Below are 19,442 nucleotides of genomic sequence, written 5' to 3'. Positions count from 1 at the left end.
CGTACAGTAGTGCTTCAAAACATGTATCATAAAGATATAGAAGGGATCAAATAGGCATACTAATCTGCAAATCAAAGCTATATAATTATTGTTTATATTTAGCAGACATGTTCCAGACTTTGGTGAAACATCGCGAGATTTGGATTTCCCGTTTGCCCCCGTGTTTAGAAAGACGATGAAAAATGAGGTAGCCATATTGTAGTGGAGGACCAAAAATATAGCAAGTCAGAGAAACACAAAACAGAACTAGCCAAAGTTAAATTATTCAAAGAAACGTTCAGTTGGGAGGGAGATAGTTGGCAATTTAGCCATCTAAGACAGGGAAGACACCATGAGTGGAGGAACCCCTTATATCGGGAGCAAAATAAGCCTAATCTCGAAGGCCGAGATTCGTTACGAAGGGATCCTCTACACTATTGATACTGAGAATTCGACTGTCGCACTTGCAAAAGGTAAATAACTCGTGAAAATAATAATGTGTCAGCACTGTTGTGCACCAACTAAATACATACAGAGATGCCTCTAAACAAACGCAATTTCTTCACACCTTGTGGATTGTTATTGTTTCCTTGCTGTTCTGAAAAAGTTGTCTAGTTAGCTAACAAGCTAGCTAATTGACTAGCCAGCTAGCTAAAGTGATGCTTCAAAGGATTTGTATAATTTCTGCCGGAAGCAGTAGCTTTGAATGTAGCGCTCGCGAGCCAAAACAGGTCCCCGAAAATTGCGCACTACGTCATCCATTTTTTGTTTTATTTTTATATTTAACTAGGCAAGTCAGTGAAGAACAAATGTTTATTTACAATAATGGCCTAACCCGGATGATGCTGGACCAATTGTGTGCCGCCCTATGGGACTCCTAATCAAGGCCTGTTGTGGTACAACCTGGAATCGAACCAGGCTCTGTAGTGACTATCACTGAAATGCAGTGCCTTAGACCGCTGCGCCACTCTGGGAGTCCCAAATATCATTTCATAGTAGTTAAACAAATTCCAATTCTTACAAAATGTTAAGAATTTGTAAATGCTTAAAGAGATGCTTCAGAGATTTTGTATAATTTATCTGTGGACTGCACCCACTACGCATCACCACTAACATTAAGCTAGCTAGCAACTTCCTTCACCGTAACGTTTATAGAATTGCACAGCAAGAGGTACCAATGCACCAAGTCTGGAAACAACAAACATTGAATAACAAAGTAAGCTTTATGTAACATTTGAGTAGGAACCCATTACACCTCTTTGTTTACTAACAGGACCCTGAACAGCTCCCCCCCCCCCCAGACTTCTAAACAAGACTGCTAAAAAGCTAATCAAATGGCTACCCGGGCTACTTGCATTGACCGTTTTTTGCACCAACTCTTTGCCCACACTGGACTTTACCCACACACTTGCATTGACACCCCAACACACAGTACATACGCCCACACACAAACATGCATACTGACGCCTTACACACACTTTCACACTCGCACATATGCTGCTGCTACTTTTTTATCAATCCGGTTGCCTAGTCACTTTAACCCTACCTATGGCTACCTCAATTACCTCGTACCCCTGCACATCGACTCGGTACTGATACTTTCTGTATGTAATCATGTTATTTTCTACTCCCTATATATAGCCATGCTATTTTTACTCATTTTTATTTGTTATTTACTGTGTTTATTCCTTGTGTCACTATTTTTATAGAAATAAATCTTATATTTTTAACTCTGCGCTGTTGGAAATGGACCCGTAAGTAAGCATTTCACTGTTAGTTTACACCAGTTGTCTATGAAGCATGTGACAAATAACATTTTATTTGAAAGCAGTGCTCAGCAGACGGGGACGAAGGACACTACTGGTGTCCCCTAGCAAGCTAGCAGCTTACTTATTCTTTGGTGGGATTTTTCGCCGGTTTGCATCCAACATTATTGGTGCATTACCGCCACCTACTGTGCTGGAGTGTGGGCCAGAGACGGCGCTAGCTGCCTCAATGCAATGGCAGTGGGCGCGGCATGTAGTAACCGCAGTCCGCAGATAGACATTAATGACGATTTCAGCCAGTAGTTTTGTCACGAGACAAAATGGGTCCCAGAAAACTACTACGTCATCCATTTTGTATTGTATATGTTACGTCCTGCAATTATCTTTCAGCAATTCGTATGATACTTTACGAATTACAATTCATACAATATGTTATGAATTTGTAAGTGCTTAAGCTCCCGGACTGCATTAGCTACCTGGTGATGTAACTTGTTTTCTAGTTAGCAAGCTAACCATGTTTATTTTAAGTACATGCTGAGAGTATCATGTAACCTTACCATATGATGAAGTAACAGTGCCGTAGCGTGACAACTGCATTGCTAACATTCACAAGCAACTCAACATCAGCTTGTTGAGGAGTGATTATGCTGGATTTTGGCAATTTGCCAGCCTCTAATTTGTGGCGCTGTTCTGAGTAATATGACTGGGAAAACTGGTGCCAGCAAGTTAGTAGCTAAGCTGAGATCAAAATCAGACTAGCTATGTATTTCAGTCAGTGTTTCCAGGTTGTGAGGGTTAAAGTGGTGGTTGTCATTGAACATTCACCTAGCTGAAACTAAAACTGCACCACTAATTGTAAGTAACTCAACAATCTTCCTGATCCTAGTAGGAACCTGTGTACTGTATGTAAGCGACCCACAGGATATCTAACTTTTGTTTATGGACAAATGTGACTCATTTCAGGAAACTAGGCATATGTCGCGGGTCACCACTTCACAGGAGAGCCATTTGAACCTAAACTTTTTTTATATTTGTTTTTGCCAGAAATGTCTTCTGGAATATAAACTTTCATGTGTCTTAATAACAGACTTGTATGCCGTCTGTAAATATGAATAAAATGGTTAAATTATTAGCCTAGTTGGCTTAGCCACAGAAAAAGACAGCAACCTTCCAGCTAGCCATGATTGGCTGAGATAATGAGTGGGCTGGACATGCTGAGAGATGAGTTTAGATCGGTCTGCCATGTAGCAGACTTCTCTCTGTTTGAGCTGGTCAGTATTTGTAGGTAATCCTGTCAAACGCGGCTTTAGAACTAGAGAAGTGTTGCTCTCCACATTCTGGAAGACAGACTTTTGAAGTAAGTGGAACTCGAGTGGAATTTGAGTATGATAGCTAAGGAGATGGAGAAAACACCTGTCTCTGGATTACATCTTCAAACTAAGGGCAACCATAGCATCCGTGACCGGGAGAAGCATCCATCCATGATGTATAGATAGTCTAGCTAGCTACATTTTCTGATTTTACAAGTTTCTAATTTTGACAGTCGTTTTCATTGCTAGTTGGTGTACTGCTAGCTAGCTAGAGTTAGCTGTCTTGCTAGTTAATGTTGTGTTTGATCTGTGTAGTAATATTATTCGTATCTCAGAGCCACTTGCCTTTCTAGTTATAGCCTAATGTTAGCTAGCTAACATTTGAACCTGGTTGGTTAGCTACCTGCAGATTCATGCAGGCTAGTAATGTCATGAGTTAGGATTATGGTTCATTGTTTAGCTAGCTAGCTACGTGTCTTAACAAGACTCCACTATGCAAGTATCCATTTCAATAGGGCGTGTAAAATGGTCAGTGAGCTTTTCTCTCATTTGTGTTTGAAGTAGCTAGCCAACGTTAGCCAGTAAGCTTGGGTGCTTGACTGCTGCTGTTAGGACAGAACACTCAGATCAACCCTTAAAGAAATGGGTTGGGCTAATGCTTAATAGGGTGTGAACGATGCTGAATGGGTGTAGACAAAGAGCTCTCCAGTAGGTACCAAAACATTCAAAGGCTAAGTTTATCAACTTTCAAAGCAGAATTGCTTTCCCATTGTTCCTCAACTGTAGTGTAATGATGTACAATTTTCTAGCTCTGAGTCTCTACTTTTATTCAATGAATAAAAATAAAAAAACACTATTTCAACTTTTGTTATGTAAGATCGAGCTGGTCGGTCACATATTCAATCTCTTCATATCCCCAGTCTGTTGTCCCCACTTGATTCATCATGTCCACCATTGTTCAAGTGCCCAAGAAATTGAAGGTAACTGAATTAAATGATTATCGCCCCATAGCACTCAGTTCTGTCATCATGAAGTTCGAGAGGCTAGTTAACCTCTTACATCTAGATGTTCCGCTAGCGGAACACCTGCTCCAATATCCAATGATAGGCGTGGCGCGAATTACAAATTCCTCAAAAATACAAAAACTTCAATTTTTCAAGCTAGCATATGTCACAAAAAACAAAACCACAGCTAAATGCAGCACTAACCTTTGATCTTCATCAGATGACACACCTAGGACATTATGTTATACAATACATGCATGTTTTGTTCAATCAAGTTCATATTTATATCAAAAACCAGCTTTTTACATTAGCATGTGACGTTCAGAACTGGCATACCCCCCGCAAACCTCCGGTGAATTTACTAAATTACTCACGATAAACTTTCACAAAAAACATAACAATTATTTTAAGAATTATAGATACAGAACTCCTTTGTGCAATCGAGGTGTCCGATTTTAAAATAGCTTTTCGGTGAAAGCACATTTTGCAATATTCTGAGTAGATAGCCCAGCCATCACGGCTAGCTATTTAGACACCCACCAAGTTTAGCCCTGACGAAACTCCGATTTACTATTAGAAAAGTTTGATTACCTTTGGTGTTCTTCGTCAGAATGCACTCCCAGGACTGCTACTTCAATAACAAATGTTGGTTTGGTTCCAAATAATCCATAGTTATATCCAAATAGCGGCGTTTTGTTCGTGCGTTCAAGACACTATCCGAAGTGTAAATAAGGGTCACGAGCACGACGCATTTCGTGACAAAAAATGTCTAAATATTCCATTACCGTACTTCGAAGCATGTCAACCGCTGTTTAACCTCTCTGGGCTAGGCGTGACGAATTCGTCCCACCTACGCAACAGCCAGTGTAATCCAGTGGCGCGATTTTCAAATACCTTAAAAATCCTATTACTTCAATTTCTCAAACATATGACTATTTTACAGCTATTTAAAGACAAGACTCTCGTTAATCTAACCACACTGTCCGATTTCAAAAAGGCTTTACAACGAAAGCAAAACATTAGATTGTCAGCAGAGTACCAAGCCAGAAATAATCAGACACCCATTTTTCAAGCTAGCATATAATGTAACAAAAACCCAGAAGACAGCTAAATGCAGCACTAACCTTTGATCTTCATCAGATGACAACCCTAGGACATTATGTTATGCAATACATGCATGTTTTGTTCAATCAAGTTCATATTTATATCAAAAAACAGCTTTTTACATTAGCATGTGACGTTCAGAACTAGCATACCCCCCCGCAAACTTCCGGGGAATTTACTAACAATTTACTAAATTACTCACGATAAACGTTCACAAAAAGCATAACAATTATTTTAAGAATTATAGATACAGAACTCCTCTATGCACTCGATATGTCCGATTTTAAAATAGCTTTTTGGTGAAAGCACATTTGCCAATATTCTAAGTACATAGCCCAGCCATCACGGGCTAGCTATTTAGACACCCGGCAAGTTTAGCCTTCACCAAAATCAGATTTACTATAACAAAAATGTTATTACCTTTGTTGTCTTTGTCAGAATGCACTCCCAGGACTTCTACTTCAATAACAAATGTTGGTTTGGTCTCAAATAATCCATCGTTATATCCGAATAGCGGCTTTTTGTTCGTGCGTTCCAGAAACTATCCGAAATGGTAAATCAGGGTCGCGCACATGGCACAATTCGTGACAAAAAAATTCTAAATATTCCATTACCGTACTTCGAAGCATGTCAACCTCTGTTTAAAATCCATTTTTATGCAATTGATCTCGTAAAAAAGCGATAATATTCCGACCGGGAATCTCCTTTTCGGTAAACAAAGGAAAAATCACAAAGACTGGGGCGGCCAGTGCACGCGCCTAAGCCCACAGTCCCTTGATCGGCCACTTGACAAAGGCGATAATGTGTTTCAGCCTGGGGCTGGAATGACGACATTCAGGTTTTTCCCGGGCTCTGAGAGCCTATTGGAGCCGTGGGAAGTGTCACGTTACCGCAGAGATCCTTTGTAATGGAATGAGATGTCAAAGAAAGACAATAAATGGTCAGACAGGCCACTTCCTGTAAAGGAATCTCAGGTTTTGACCTGCCATTTGAGTTCTGTTATACTCAGACACCATTCAAACAGTTTTAGAAACTTTGGAGTGTTTTCTATCCAAAGCCAATAATTATATGCATATTCTAGTTACTGGGCAGGAGTAGTAACCAGATTAAATCGGGTACGTTTTTTATCCAGCCGTGTCAATACTGCCCCCTAGCCCTAACAGGTTAAAATAAATTTTTATGCCATTTTTCTCGAAAAAAGCGATAATATTCCGACCGGGAAAGCGTGTATACGTACAAAGAGAGAGAAAATAAAAGCATGGGATCCCCTCGTGCACGAGCCTGAGTTTCATAGTACTGTGACCGGCCACTATCCAAATGCGCTACTTTTTTTCAGCAAAAGCCTGCAAAGCCACGATTCAGCTTTTTGCCGCCTTCTGAGAGCCCATGGGAGCCGTAGGAACTGTCACGTAACAGCAGAGATCCCCTGTATTGGATAGAGATAATCAAGAAATGGTCAGACAGGGCACTTCCTGTAAGGAATCTTCTCAGGTTTTGGCCTGCCAAATGAGTTCTGTTATACTCACAGACAGTTTTAGAAACTTTAGGGTATTTCCTATCCAAAGCTAATAATTATATGCATATTCTAGTTTCTGGGCAGGAGTAATAATCAGATTAAATCGGGTACGTTTTTTTTATCCGGCCGTGAAAATACTGCCCCCTAGCCATAACAGGTTAAGGACCATATCACCGACACCCACTACAATTCTAATACCGCCCCAACAGTTCGGACAGCACAATTGCACTGCACACTGCCCTATCCCACCTGGACAAGAGAAATACCTATGTAAGAATGCTGTTCATCGACTAGAGCTCAGTGTTCAACACTATATTGCCTTCCAAGTTCATCACTAAGCTGAGAGCCCTCACTCTGCAACTGGGTCCTGGACTTCCTGACGGGCCTACCCCAAGTGGTGAAGGTAGGCAACAACCCCCTCCCTCACACTGATCCTCAACAAGGGCCCCACAGGAGTGCGTGCTCAGCCCCCTCCTGTACTCCCTGTTTTCTGAACACACAACAGTGGTAGGCCTGATTACCAACAACGACGATTTAACATACAGGGAGTATGTGAAAGCCCTGGCGGAGTGGTGCCAGGAAAATAACCTCTCCCTCAACGTCAACAAAACGAAAGAGCTGATTGTGTACTTCAGGCGACGGCAGAGCGAGCACACCCATCCACGTCTAAGGGGCCGCAGTGGAGAGGGTGAAAAGTTTCAAGTTCCTCGGCGTGCACATCACCTGCAATGGTCCATTCACACACAGTGTGGTGAAGGCGTACACACCTTTTCTATTCCTATTCTGACCCTACTTTCTTCCCACAAGGCAGAATCGCCGTCATACTACACACTGACCTATCCCACTTCAAGAGGAAAACCTAATGCAAGAATGCTATTCATCGACTACAGCTCAGCCTTCAACACCGTAGTGCCCTCAAAGCTCATCACTAAGCTAAGGACCCTGGGACTAAACACCCCCCCCCCCCCCCCACCCCCCCCCCCTGCAACTGTATCCTGGACTTCCTCAAGGGCTGCCCCAAGATGCTGAGGGTAGGCAACAACACATACGCCATGCTGACCCTCAACACTGGGGCCCCTAAGGGGTGCGTGCTCAGTCTTCTCGTGTACTCCCTGTTCACGCTTGAGTGAGTGGCCGTGCACGACTCCAACACAATGATTAAGTTTGCAGATGACACAACAGTGGTAGGCCTGATCACCGACGATGATGAGACAGCCTATAGGGAGGAGGTCAGAGACCTGACAATGTGATGCCAGGACAACAACCTCTCCCTCAACGTTACCAAGACAAGGAGCCTATCTTGGACTACAGGGAATGGAGGGCTTCGGCTTGGCCCGAAGCCCTCCATTCCCTTTTACAGATGTACCATTGAGAGCATCCTGTTGGGCTGTATCAATTGCACCATCTGCAACCGCCGGGCTCTCCAGAGAGTGGTGCGTAGCCTAACGCATCAACGGGGGCACACTGCCTGCCCTCCAAGACATCTACAGCACCCGATGTCACAGGAAGGCCAAGAAGATCATCAAGGACCTCAGCCACCCGAGCCATGGCCTGTTTACCCCACCACCATCTAGGTGGATACTGTACAGGTGCATCAACTTAAAAAATCGCCACCAACCAGCCTCCGTCCAGTACCCTGCCATGAACCTTAGTCACTAGCCAGTCACCAACCTGTACTCTACCCTGCACCTTAGACTGCTGCCCTATTTACAGTGCCTTTGTGTTCCAGCCTGAATTTAAAATGGATGAAATGTTTTTGTCCCTGGCCTACACACTAACCCATAATGTCAAAGTATAATTTTTTTTGTACATTTTTTACAAATGAATACAAAATGTAACGCTGAAATGTCTTGAGTCAATAAGCGTTCAAGCCTTAAGTTCAGGAGTAAAACTTTGCTTAACAAGTTGCATGGACTGCTTCTGTGCAATAATGGTGTTTAACATGATTTTTGAGTGTAACTCATCTCTTACAAATAATTGTAAGGTCGAGCAGTGAATTTCAAACACAGATTCAACCACAAAGACCAGGGAGGTTTTCCAATGCCTCGCAAAGGAGGACACCTATTGCTATGAGACTCAATTGAGCTCTGGTGTATCCTGTTTCCATTGGTCATCCTTGAGATGTTTCTACAACTTGATTGGAGTCCACCTGTGGTAAATTCAATTGATTGGACATGATTTGGAAAGGTACATGCATGTCTATATAAAGGTCCCAAAGTTGACAGTGCATGTCAGAGCAAAAACCAAGCCATCAGGTCGAAGGAATTGTCCTTGGGGCTCCGAGACAGGATTGTGTCGAGGCACAGATCTGGGGAAGGGTATCAAAAAAATTCTGCAACCTTGAAGGTCCAAGAACAGTGGCTTCCATCATTCTTAAATGGTAATTCCAAACTAAGACTCTTCTTAGAGCTGGCCGCCTGGCCAAACTGAGCAGTCAGGGAGGTGACCAAAAACCTGATGGTCTCTCTGACAGAGCTCCAGAGTTCCTCTGTGGAGATGGCAGAACCTTCCAGAAGAACAACCATCTCTGCAGTACTCCACCAATCAGGCCTTTATGGTAGAGTGGCCAGACGAAAGCCAGTCTTCAGTTGAAGACACATGACAGCCCCGCTTGGAGTTTTCCAAAAGGCACCTAAAGGACTCTGACCATGAGGAACAAGATTCTCTGGTCTGAGGAAATGCCAAGCGTCACGTCTGGAGGAAATCTGGCACTATCCCTATGGTGAAGCATGGTGGCGGCAGCATCATGCTGTGGGGATGTTTTTCAGCGGCAGGGACTGGAAAGTTCGGGGGAAAGATGAACGAAGTAAAGTACAGAGATCCTTGATGAAAACCTGCTCAGGACCTCCGACTGGGTTGAAGTTTCACCTCCAACAGGACAAAGACCCTAAGCACACAGCAAAGACAACACAGGAGTGGCTTCGGTACATGTCCTTGAATGTGCCCGGACTTGAACCCGATCGAACATCTCTGGAGAGACCTGAAATGGCTGTGCAGCGATGCTCCCCATCCAACCTGACAGAGCTTGAGATGATCTGTGGAGGAGAATGGGAGAAACGGGTGTGCCAAGCTTGTAGGGTCATACCCAAGAAGACTAGGCTGTAATCGCTGCCAAAGGTGCTTCAACAAAGTACTGGTCTGAATACATGTGATATTTCAGTTACTGTATTTATTTATTTTATTTACATTTGCTAAAATTTCTAAACCTGTTTTCGGTTGGCTTTGTGGTGTTTGTGTGGATGAATTTAATACATTTTAGAATAAGGTTTAACGTAGCTAATTGTGGCAATGTCAAGGGGTCTGAATACTTTCTGGCTGCTGTGTGTGTCGATAGAGAAAAAATATGAAGGTGTTCTTAATGTTGTGTACACTGTATATATTTCGGACATACATTGGTCATTCTTATTTTGAGGATTTGTGTGTAGTGTTGTATTACTGCACTGTTGGAGCTAGAAACAAGCATTTCCCTTCGCCTGCAATCTGTGTACATGACCAATAAACTTACATTTGATGTCACTACTTATGCTAACTGTATGTTTTGACTTTCCTCCGTAGTTCGCTCTTTTGGCACAGAGGATCGGCCCACCGATAGGCCCATCCCGCCCCGAGATGAGATCTTTGAGTACATCATCTTTCGAGGCAGTGACATTAAGGACCTGACTGTATGTGAGCCGCCCAAGCCAACATGCTCTCTCCCTCAGGACCCGGCCATCGTCCAGGTAGGGGCAGCTTCTCCCAACCCCAAAGAAATTAAATATCCAAAGTACACCCATGTGAAACAAAGACACAGTCGAGTCAGTCAATTTGCATTGCCATTCCACTATACAAAAGCAATATAGTTGTCTTTCCATTGCGCTGTGTACTGATATTTGGCTTGATCACCCTTTTTCTCCTCTCCAGTCGTCCATGGGTTCGGCCCCTCTGCCTGCTCCTGCCGCCGCATCAGCACCGTTTCAGTCGGTGGGCTCCTACGGCCTATTCAACCGAGCCCCGGTGCCCCCGTACAACCAGTTCAGCACCAGCCCCCTGGTCTCCCCGCAGTTTGGCGCCGTTGGTGTCGGTAAGAGCCACAGCAGCACGAGGCCTGGATATGGTGAGGAAGTGATTGCTAGCTAAGTTAATGTCACGTGTTCAAGGTCTATCAGTTATACTTTACTAATGTCAAGTGTGTTTTAAGGCTGATATTAGTCCCGTTAAATGTTTGTCAGTCACATTTTACAAATGTGTGCTAATGCTATGCATTGAGTCAACTACCTGTGAAATGCAGGTAGATATTAGTCTACGTTTTAAGCCAACTGTCAGGAAAGAACATAGTCCTGCATGCTTTCCAAGGGTTGCGGGTCTCCATGTGGTCCATGGATCTGGTTGGCCATGCCACAGGAGCAGAGGAAGTTTGGACTGTAGGCTCCACTATTGTCAGTCACTTTCCTTGTCTCCCCTACACTTATTAGACACTCAAAAAGGAACACAGTACACACTAAATAGACTCTCACTATGTAGTTTCTCAATTAGACAGTACCACTCGCCATGTCTGCTCTATTACACTGATTCTAATCAATCAGGATCACAGGTCAGGAACTCGCCAAATCATGAAATGAGGCCAGTTGGAACGTATACTATCCAGAGAGGACTCTCCACCTTGTGCCGTTGCCCTAAATACTCTACACCTGCTGTTCCTCTCCATACAGGAAGATCAGTCCCCTCCTTTGGGAGTGACACAAGCTCAGCTGCACCCCAGTCTCAGAGCAGTGCTATTGGCGCTGCTCTCCCCACTGATTCACGCTCTCTGGGTACCACTACTACCCTTGTATCTAAAGGTAAAAGAAGGAAACCACTGTGGTATTTATGCATGTTAGGCCTGTGTATAGTCTTGTGAAGAGCACAAGGAGGTCAACCTATACTGCTTTGGAATACTAGAATGTGGATCAGTACGAGAATGTCTTCTCAAATAACATAACGCTTTTCACAACACGTAACCTGCATGTCTTCAACATACTGTATTATGTAGGTTTGTTGTCAACTCCACTACGGTTCAAGATTTTGGTGTCACTTACAAATGTCCTTGATTTTGAAAGAAAAGCACTTGGAAACGGCTTTTCTTTTTTTTTTAATGGAATATCTACATAGATGTACAGAGGCCCATTATCAGCAACCATCACTCCTGTGTTCAAATGACACGCTGTGTTAGCTAATCCAAGTTTATCATTTTATAAGGCTAATTGATCATTAGAAAACCCTTTTGCAATTATGTTAGCACAGCTGAAAACTGTTGTTCTGATTTAAAGAAGCAATAAAACTGTCCTTCTTTAGACTTGTTGAGTATCTGGAGCATCAGCATTTGTGGGTTCAATTACAAGCTCAAAATGACCAGAAACAAATAACTTTCTTCTGAAACTCGTCAGTCTATTTTTGTTCTGAGAAATGAAGGCTATTCCATGTGAGAAATTGCAGAGAAACTGAAAATCTCGTACAATGATGTGTACTACTCCCTTCACAGAACAGTGCAAACTGGTTCTAACCAGAATAGAAAGAGGAGTGGGAGGCCCCGGTGCACAACTGAGCAAGAGGACAAGTACAATAGTGTCTAGTTTGAGAAACAGATGCCTCACAAGTCCTCAACTGGCAGCTTCATTAAATAGTACCCGCAAAACACCAGTCTCAATGTCAGCAGTGAAGAGGCGACTCCAGGATGCTGGCCTTCTAGGCAGTTGCAAAGAAAAAGCCATATCTCAGACTGGCCAATAGAAAGAAAAGATAAAGATGGGCAAAAGAACAGACACAGGACAGAGGAACTCTGCCTAGAAGGCCAGCATCCCGGAGTCGCCTCTTTAAAAACAAGGACATTTCTAAGTGACCCCTAACTTTTGAACGGAAGTGTAAATCTGACTCTTGATGGGCCAGTGTTGAGTAATTGTTGTCTCAGCAGTGTTGAGTATCCCAGTGTAACCCCAACCCCTCTTTTTTCCCAGCCCGCACTAGCCCCTCTCTGGACCCTCTGAGGAAGAGCCCCACCCTAGAGCAGGTTGTCCAGGCCACCCCGTCGGGACCCCCAGCCCCTGGCTTGGGCCGCAGAAGTCCCGCTCCCGGCCGCACGGCCCCCTCGGCTGCGTCCACCGGCCCCGTCCACCAAAAGGCCCAGCAGCACCACCACCATATCCAGGACGGAGGTGAACCCAGGAGGACCGGTGAGACTGTCAGTGGGGCCCGCAGTAACCAGGCCTGGCCTGCGCTCCGCAATGCACCGATCTCTCATCAACACCACACCACTGCCGTAGATAGGGCTTCCACTGCAGGGCTTATGCACTCTATCTTTAGCGCCTCAGGTGAGACCTATCGGACGCTTTACCTGTATGTTTTATATTTTGCGGACTGCAACCCCTAAGCTAGCGTTTGTAAAAACCAAAAATGACCCGTCATGTTGTGATTGTAACGTTCTGTTCCAGAGGTTCTGCATTTGAACCAATTGTGCCTTTTTCTAAAGGTAGGAGTCTATAGTGTTGGGCTAAATCTCTTTATTAAAGTTGATCCGAGCTCTCTAAACTGAAGGACCGTACCATTCCAGGCACAGAGAGCCAGAAAGCACACAGACCAGAGTCTGAGCAGCAAGCGCCAGGTGAAGGCAGGGATGCCAGTCAACGGCCAGCAGGTTAACTGACCACCTCTGCTCTAACCGTCCTCTGAGCTCAGCTCCACGCCTATTCAGACTCTGCATGCCCTAGTGACTTCTACTCAAACTTTCGAACCCATGTTAATGTACACATCCCGTGTGCTGTAGTAGGTTACATAGCTGGTTACATTACATGGTCCGTTGCTTGCGACTGTCTGCATTGCTGTGCACAGATTGACATGCTCTTCATGTCAATAGAAGTAATGAGATGGCGATGGCTGCTGGGTAACGCTATTCATGCTTTATGGTTATGTGACAAATTCCAGCAGCACATCTGTCAGGGTTATAATATTTTGAAGTCTGTGATGGAAGGCAAGCCATTTGTGCTTTATTCTGTTGAGCGTATATGGTTATACCTGGGGTAGTTGGCTGTGCTCTCATCGACTAGCCTAGGATGCAGTGGAAATGTCTGCACACTTTAATTATTAATATTCTACTCATTTTGTGGTATTTAATTGTATTGTTTGTGGTGATTGCTACGTGTTTCATATGCTAACATTGTCTCTTCTGTTTCCCAGCTGGCTGCCCCCAACCTCAGAGGCGTGGTCGTGGTGGCGGACACCGCGGCAGGGGCCACTTCAACGTGCGCCGAGACGGGCCAATGAAGTTCGAGAAGGACTTTGACTTTGAGAGTGCCAATGCCCAGTTCAACAAGGAGGAGATTGACAGAGAGTTCCACAGCAAGCTCAAACTGAAAGGTACCGGAGAACAGTCGAAAAATGGGGGGCCCTGTCACATGACTCAACACCAACACTTGGTAAAAGAGAGATGATAGACTGATTTTAGTATAGTGTCCAGTTATGTGGATGTGCGCCTGCCACAACGTAATGGGCCATATTGAAGAAAGGTGTCTGACTTGTGATTTACCCTTTATATTATTGAGAGTAAATTATAGTGTGCAACGTCCTTTATTTTTCATGAGTGTCTGACCTTCAATATTATCCTACAGATGAGAAGACTGAGAAGCCGGAGAAGGCAGCGGTGAACGGGGAGGATAAGGGCGATTCTGGGGTGGAGACCCTGAACAGCGAGGGCAACGCCGATGAAGGGGGAGAGGCACTAACGCCTAACGTATACTATGACAAGTCAAAGTCTTTCTTCGACAATATCTCCTGTGATGACAGCAGGTAGGCTACAGCTGCCCATATCCATCCCAAAGCTTTTATCCCAGTTACCTCTTTGTCCCTTTGTATTGTTCATTCTCAATCATCTACAAGATAATATTTTTTTCCCTTGGGCATACCCAATACGTGATAATAACCATCTTCTATTCTGTTTTCTAGGAAAGCTGCAGAAAGATCTGGAGGCGGCTCTGGTTTCCCACGGTGCGTCTGTCTTCTCTCAGATCCATTCTATCCCATGCTAATGTTTTGATACTATACAATGTGGCGTTGTTGATACACGTACTCCATGTACTATACACGACCATTGTGGATTCAGTAAGGCACTGTCATCGTCCTCGTCCAACCACGGCTGAGCGTCTAATATTTTGTCATTGGCAGGGAGCGGAGGCAGACCTGGGCCGAGGAGAGGCGGATGAACTCTGAGACGTTCGGGATCCCCCTGCGTGGGGGTCGGGGCCGTGGGGGCTACCGTGGGCGGGGCGGCATAGGCTTCCGCGGGGGCAGGGGACGCTCGGCCAGCAGAGGGTCCTTCGGCCCCCCCCAAGGAGGCCACGGCTACAGGGGAGGATACAACAGAACAAGCCAGGGAGGACGGGAGTTCTCAGAGAACTTTGAGTACAGGGTAATGTATACGTTTGTTACCTATTAAGGTTGGGAATTGCCAGGGACCTCAAGATAAGATATTGTCACGATACTTAGGTGCCGATACGATGTGTATTGCAATTCTCACGATTCTATATGTATTGCGATTTGATACTGTGATTTCATTGCGATTTGATGTTTCAGACATATTGCTCACAATATGTCTGCTGCAGAGAGAGAATGAGTTTTAATCAGTCATGGAAATAAAAGTGCTGAAAACAAATTGGCTCCCTATTTAAAGATGGAGAACAAGCTATGAAGGAAAAATACTGGAGTTTGGTGCAGGTACAGCCAACTAGCCCAAAAATAATATTGTGATATGTAACTATTTGATTTGTTTTTCCCTCATCACTACCTTTAAGCACTTGTACATAACTTTAACCATACTGAAGTCATCAAAATTAAGTGTCACATTTTTGCCTTCCAGAAGGATAACAAGGTGGCCGCGTAATACAACTGGAGGACGGATCAACAGAGTTGCAACACCTCATGTTTAAAAAATAGTTTAGGTTGCTACTTTTGACTAAAGGAATGAAGATGTACTAGCTGTATATTTGTCACCAGCACTGGGTTAGACTGCTTGAATGCAACTTATTTTCCATATCTTTTAACAATGGAAATGATGCAATATGTCAAACACAAATGTCATGATCTCTTCAAAACTATTTCCAGGTGGCTTAATTGTGTATAAATATCAGATTTCAGAGGGATGTCATTTTTTTTTAGCAATTAGTTGTTTGTTTTTCTCCTTAACTTGTATTTGATAATATTCTGTCAAGTGTAGAAGGCTGTATACATGATCCTTCCAACTGAGGAGCACTGACATAGGTTTATTTGTTTGGATATATCCTGTTATAACTTCAGCGGAAAAATAGTCAGTGGGGTCCGTCAGTTACTTCCGTGTATACTACACATACCATACCTAGTCCGCTAGGCATCTATTTATCCCACTTCTCTAAATGGCAGAGCGTGTGGTTTTTTTGCTAAATATTCTCAACTTTTTGTCAATATTCTGTTTTTCATTTACTTCTAGCTCTTACTTTAGATGTTTTTATTAGGGCTTTAACAGTCTTCTGTTAACTCTGGTTTAAACCAACAAGGAATCATCTGTATTGTCTATTACTCCCATTCTACACTGTAGTGTATGGAGGATAGAGATGGTGCTAGATGTTAACACTTAGCTTTATTCTTCTGGTTTTGTGATATAGTTTAACTCTGGATGCGTAACTAGGAATAGGGAAGGATAAGTCAGAACTAATTTTCTTTATTTTAAAATGTTCTGTATATTGCCCTGTACTCAAGGGCTCCTGGTATTGTGTGACTAGAGTTGTATAATGCTGCTGTTTGCTACAGTTCTTTTTCTAGCGTCATCTACAAGAGCTAGCTAAAGCAGGCCATCAAAGTATGCTTCTTCCTGACAAATGGGCCAGTTTATCATTGGTTACACTTTTGTTTGTAACCTTTCTATGGAACTTCCAAAAATGTTGGTTATTCACTTTTACCTCTTTTTTTGCCAGGCAGTTGCTTCTGAATTGGTTAAAACCTCTTCCTGAATTCCCCATTTCTATCAAACAGGAATGCTAGAAATAATTTCACCCACCAACATTGCTTAGTAGTTGAGATGTCTGACAGAGAGAAAGTGTCCTGACTAAGCTCTTGATTCGATGCCACTAACTCTGTCATGGCACTGCATGGTGGTTGATAGCCTGCTGCAGCTACACAAGTGATGGCAGAAGAATTACTGAGTTAAGTACGTAGAATATTAGAACGAGGTGCATAGCCATTTGGTTTTAGCGAAATAGGCATTAGTTACATAGCAACATCGAAGCTATTTTTGGAGGATTTGAATGATCGGGCACAAATTGAGTAAAGGTTGGTTAATGGGAAGTAATGAACTTTGACTGAGTATTTAGAAAGGTACACACAGTTGCACTTTTACTATTGAAGTCGTTTTATAAAAAGGTGTCTTTTTGTTAATTTGTGTATACTGAGGATGTATTCCATTTCTGCTAACTGGATGACAATATGCATGAGTCCCAAATGTCACCCTATTCCCTATATAGTGGACTACTTGGCTCTGGTCAAAAGTAGTGCACTGAATAGGGTGCTATTTGGGACACTTACGATAATGTTATCATGGTAACTGCACAGTGCTATTTGGTGAACTAGGCGCTCCTTCATTTGAAAATGTACTAGATTTATTCAGAAGTATGTAAATGTCAACATCGCAAAATTTGAACGTCTTGTTAATTTCCATTGAAGGATAGTTATTCCATGGCATTAAGGCACTGTAGTGGAATGGTTTTTTGTTTATGCCCCCATTTAACTTTTGAAAGCTTCAGGTAACTTAATGGTAACTTGAAAGCTTCAGGCAACTCAAAAAATACCAAACATCTACATACGACCCTCGTCTAATTTAGTTAGGTTGTTTAAGTCCTGCATAGAATTGTCTTTTCTCTTCCTATTATTTTGGCAATGTTACACGTTTGTCATGCATGTCACCTGTTGTAATTTGTTCAGATACTCTGTCCAAATACTAATTTGGCACCTTATCGAGGCATGCAGAAAAGTCAATAATGTGTTAAATGGGATTGGATGGGGGATGCTCAAATTCTCACAAGTGTCTTAGAGGCGTCTTGTCTAGGACGTAGGTTGGTAATGTAGAATTTGGTGGGATGGGATGAATCTCAACTGTATTGCCTTGATTCCTCTTTCCTTGCATGTTTCTCAAAACACTTTGGGAGAAGATCCAATATGCTTCAATGTGCTTTGTGAAGAAGACAATGAGGGAGGACATAAGGAATCAAGGAAATACAGTTGAGATGCACCTATAGGATCATGTGCCTAGTTCAGGAGGATGTCCTTTGTTTCCATTTCATGTTGGGTTGTAACAAAACAAATGCACAGAACACTGCATGAGGGTCCTGCACATCAGAAGCTGCAAAATCATGACCCAAAGCAATGAAGATACAATAACTTACTGAAATGTCTGTGCTGTGGGTAGTTTGTTTGCACTTCAAGATCTTTAATATACAGACTTAAAGGTTGTTTATTTGGGTTACTTTTCCTAACAGTCTCTGGTGTCACAGCCACGTGTTTTGTCTCTAAACCCAGCATGATGACCTCTCCTGTGGGCCTCAGTGGACTGGGGTTTTTTATTCAGAGCATACAATAAAAGTTGTTCATTACATTCTGTGTTGTGCGTTTTTCCTCCTTATGGTTTGAGTGTGAGTACCTGCTGAGTATTCCATTGCTTGTCTTAATCATTTTCCCCATTCGCAGCTCCCTCAAATAGAAATGGTCAATACCACCTGTGTGTTACCTGTGCCTTTCTTATTTCCCTCCCTCTGCTGTAACCGACAATGGTTGATATGTCTAGCTAAGCCAAATTAGATAGCAAGTTTAAACCATACGACCCCATGGGGTTGTCATCGGAGAGGGTGGTGGTGGGAGGAGACTGGTTGGGTGTCATAGTGACAATGCATGGGTCTGCCATTGGTGCATTGGAGTTATCTAGCGATTTCCTACTACTGCACTAAATTGGGGAGAGGCTATACGGACACGCCTGGTCCCCAAATTGATGACGTTTTAAAGCGCAGCTGAGTCTCAAGTGTGGAGACTAATGGATTCGGTTCAGTCAGTTGTCCTGACGAGCCCAGTGTGTTTGCTAGCTTGAAACAAACGCAACATGGCGCTAGATAAAACTTGTAAAATAAAATATTTTGCTGGGCGAGGGAGAAATAACTTGTAGTCGTGGTCACCATGACATGCCAATAAGCTAACATGACAAGCCGGTTCAATGCGATTGCCGATGTGAGTTCATTCCCACATGTGGTTGGTGGCACCTTAATTGGGGAAAACGGCATGTGGTAACGACTGAAGTGGAATAGTATTCAAACACATGGTTTCTAGGTATTTGATGTCGTTCCATATGCTTCGTTCCGGGCATTATGAGCCGTTTTCCCCTCCGCTGCATCCCGATATGGAGACTTGTGTATGGGCAAGTGGGTGTCGAAAGGAAAGTAGCGGGTGTGTCGATAGCGCTCTGCTTTTGGTTAGACAACAGAACAATTAGCCAGGTTTTACCAGATGTATAAATGTGAAGCATCCGGTTGGCCATTGTCTACTGTCGTCGCGTTTCCACACACTATTAAATATGTTGATGAGGAAGCCCAGTCGCCGGCAGTGGGAGAAGATGGAGTGAGATGGATTTTGGCCGACATTCGGCTCATTTTCTCATTGACAAAACATTTTATCTCAATACAGTTCTGTTTGCAAAACTACAATCTTTAACATAGTTTCCCAAAAATGGTGTCGTTTAGAATGAGTG

The 19,442-nt window shown here is 43.3% G+C and overlaps 1 protein-coding gene across 5 annotated transcripts; it reads left to right on the top strand.

The window, feature by feature from the left end:
* The first annotated feature begins 147 nt into the window (after positions 1-147).
* Positions 148-18,302, top strand: lsm14aa (LSM14A mRNA processing body assembly factor a). Of its 5 annotated transcripts, none has more exons than XM_082957382.1 (10): positions 149-452; positions 10,235-10,398; positions 10,580-10,739; positions 11,368-11,496; positions 12,649-13,002; positions 13,865-14,044; positions 14,296-14,473; positions 14,630-14,671; positions 14,849-15,092; positions 15,540-18,302. In XM_082957382.1, the coding sequence occupies exons 1-10, from the start codon at positions 332-334 to the stop codon at positions 15,561-15,563; spliced, it is 1,596 nt and encodes a 531-aa protein (XP_082813508.1). In that variant the 5' UTR covers positions 149-331; the 3' UTR covers positions 15,564-18,302. The 5 variants fall into 5 exon arrangements, with proteins under 5 accessions (XP_082813509.1, XP_082813508.1, XP_082813507.1 ...); XM_082957381.1 differs by having other exon boundaries at positions 10,580-10,772; positions 15,543-18,302; XM_014125598.3 differs by having other exon boundaries at positions 150-452; positions 10,580-10,772.
* Positions 18,303-19,442: the final 1,140 nt, after the last annotated feature.

Source organism: Salmo salar, chromosome 10, assembly GCF_965601325.2.
Source record: "Salmo salar chromosome 10, fSalSal1, whole genome shotgun sequence".
NCBI classification, from domain to species: Eukaryota; Metazoa; Chordata; class Actinopteri; order Salmoniformes; family Salmonidae; genus Salmo; species Salmo salar.
Note: the sequence above shows the minus strand (reverse complement) of the source record. Positions and strands in the feature narration are given on the sequence as shown.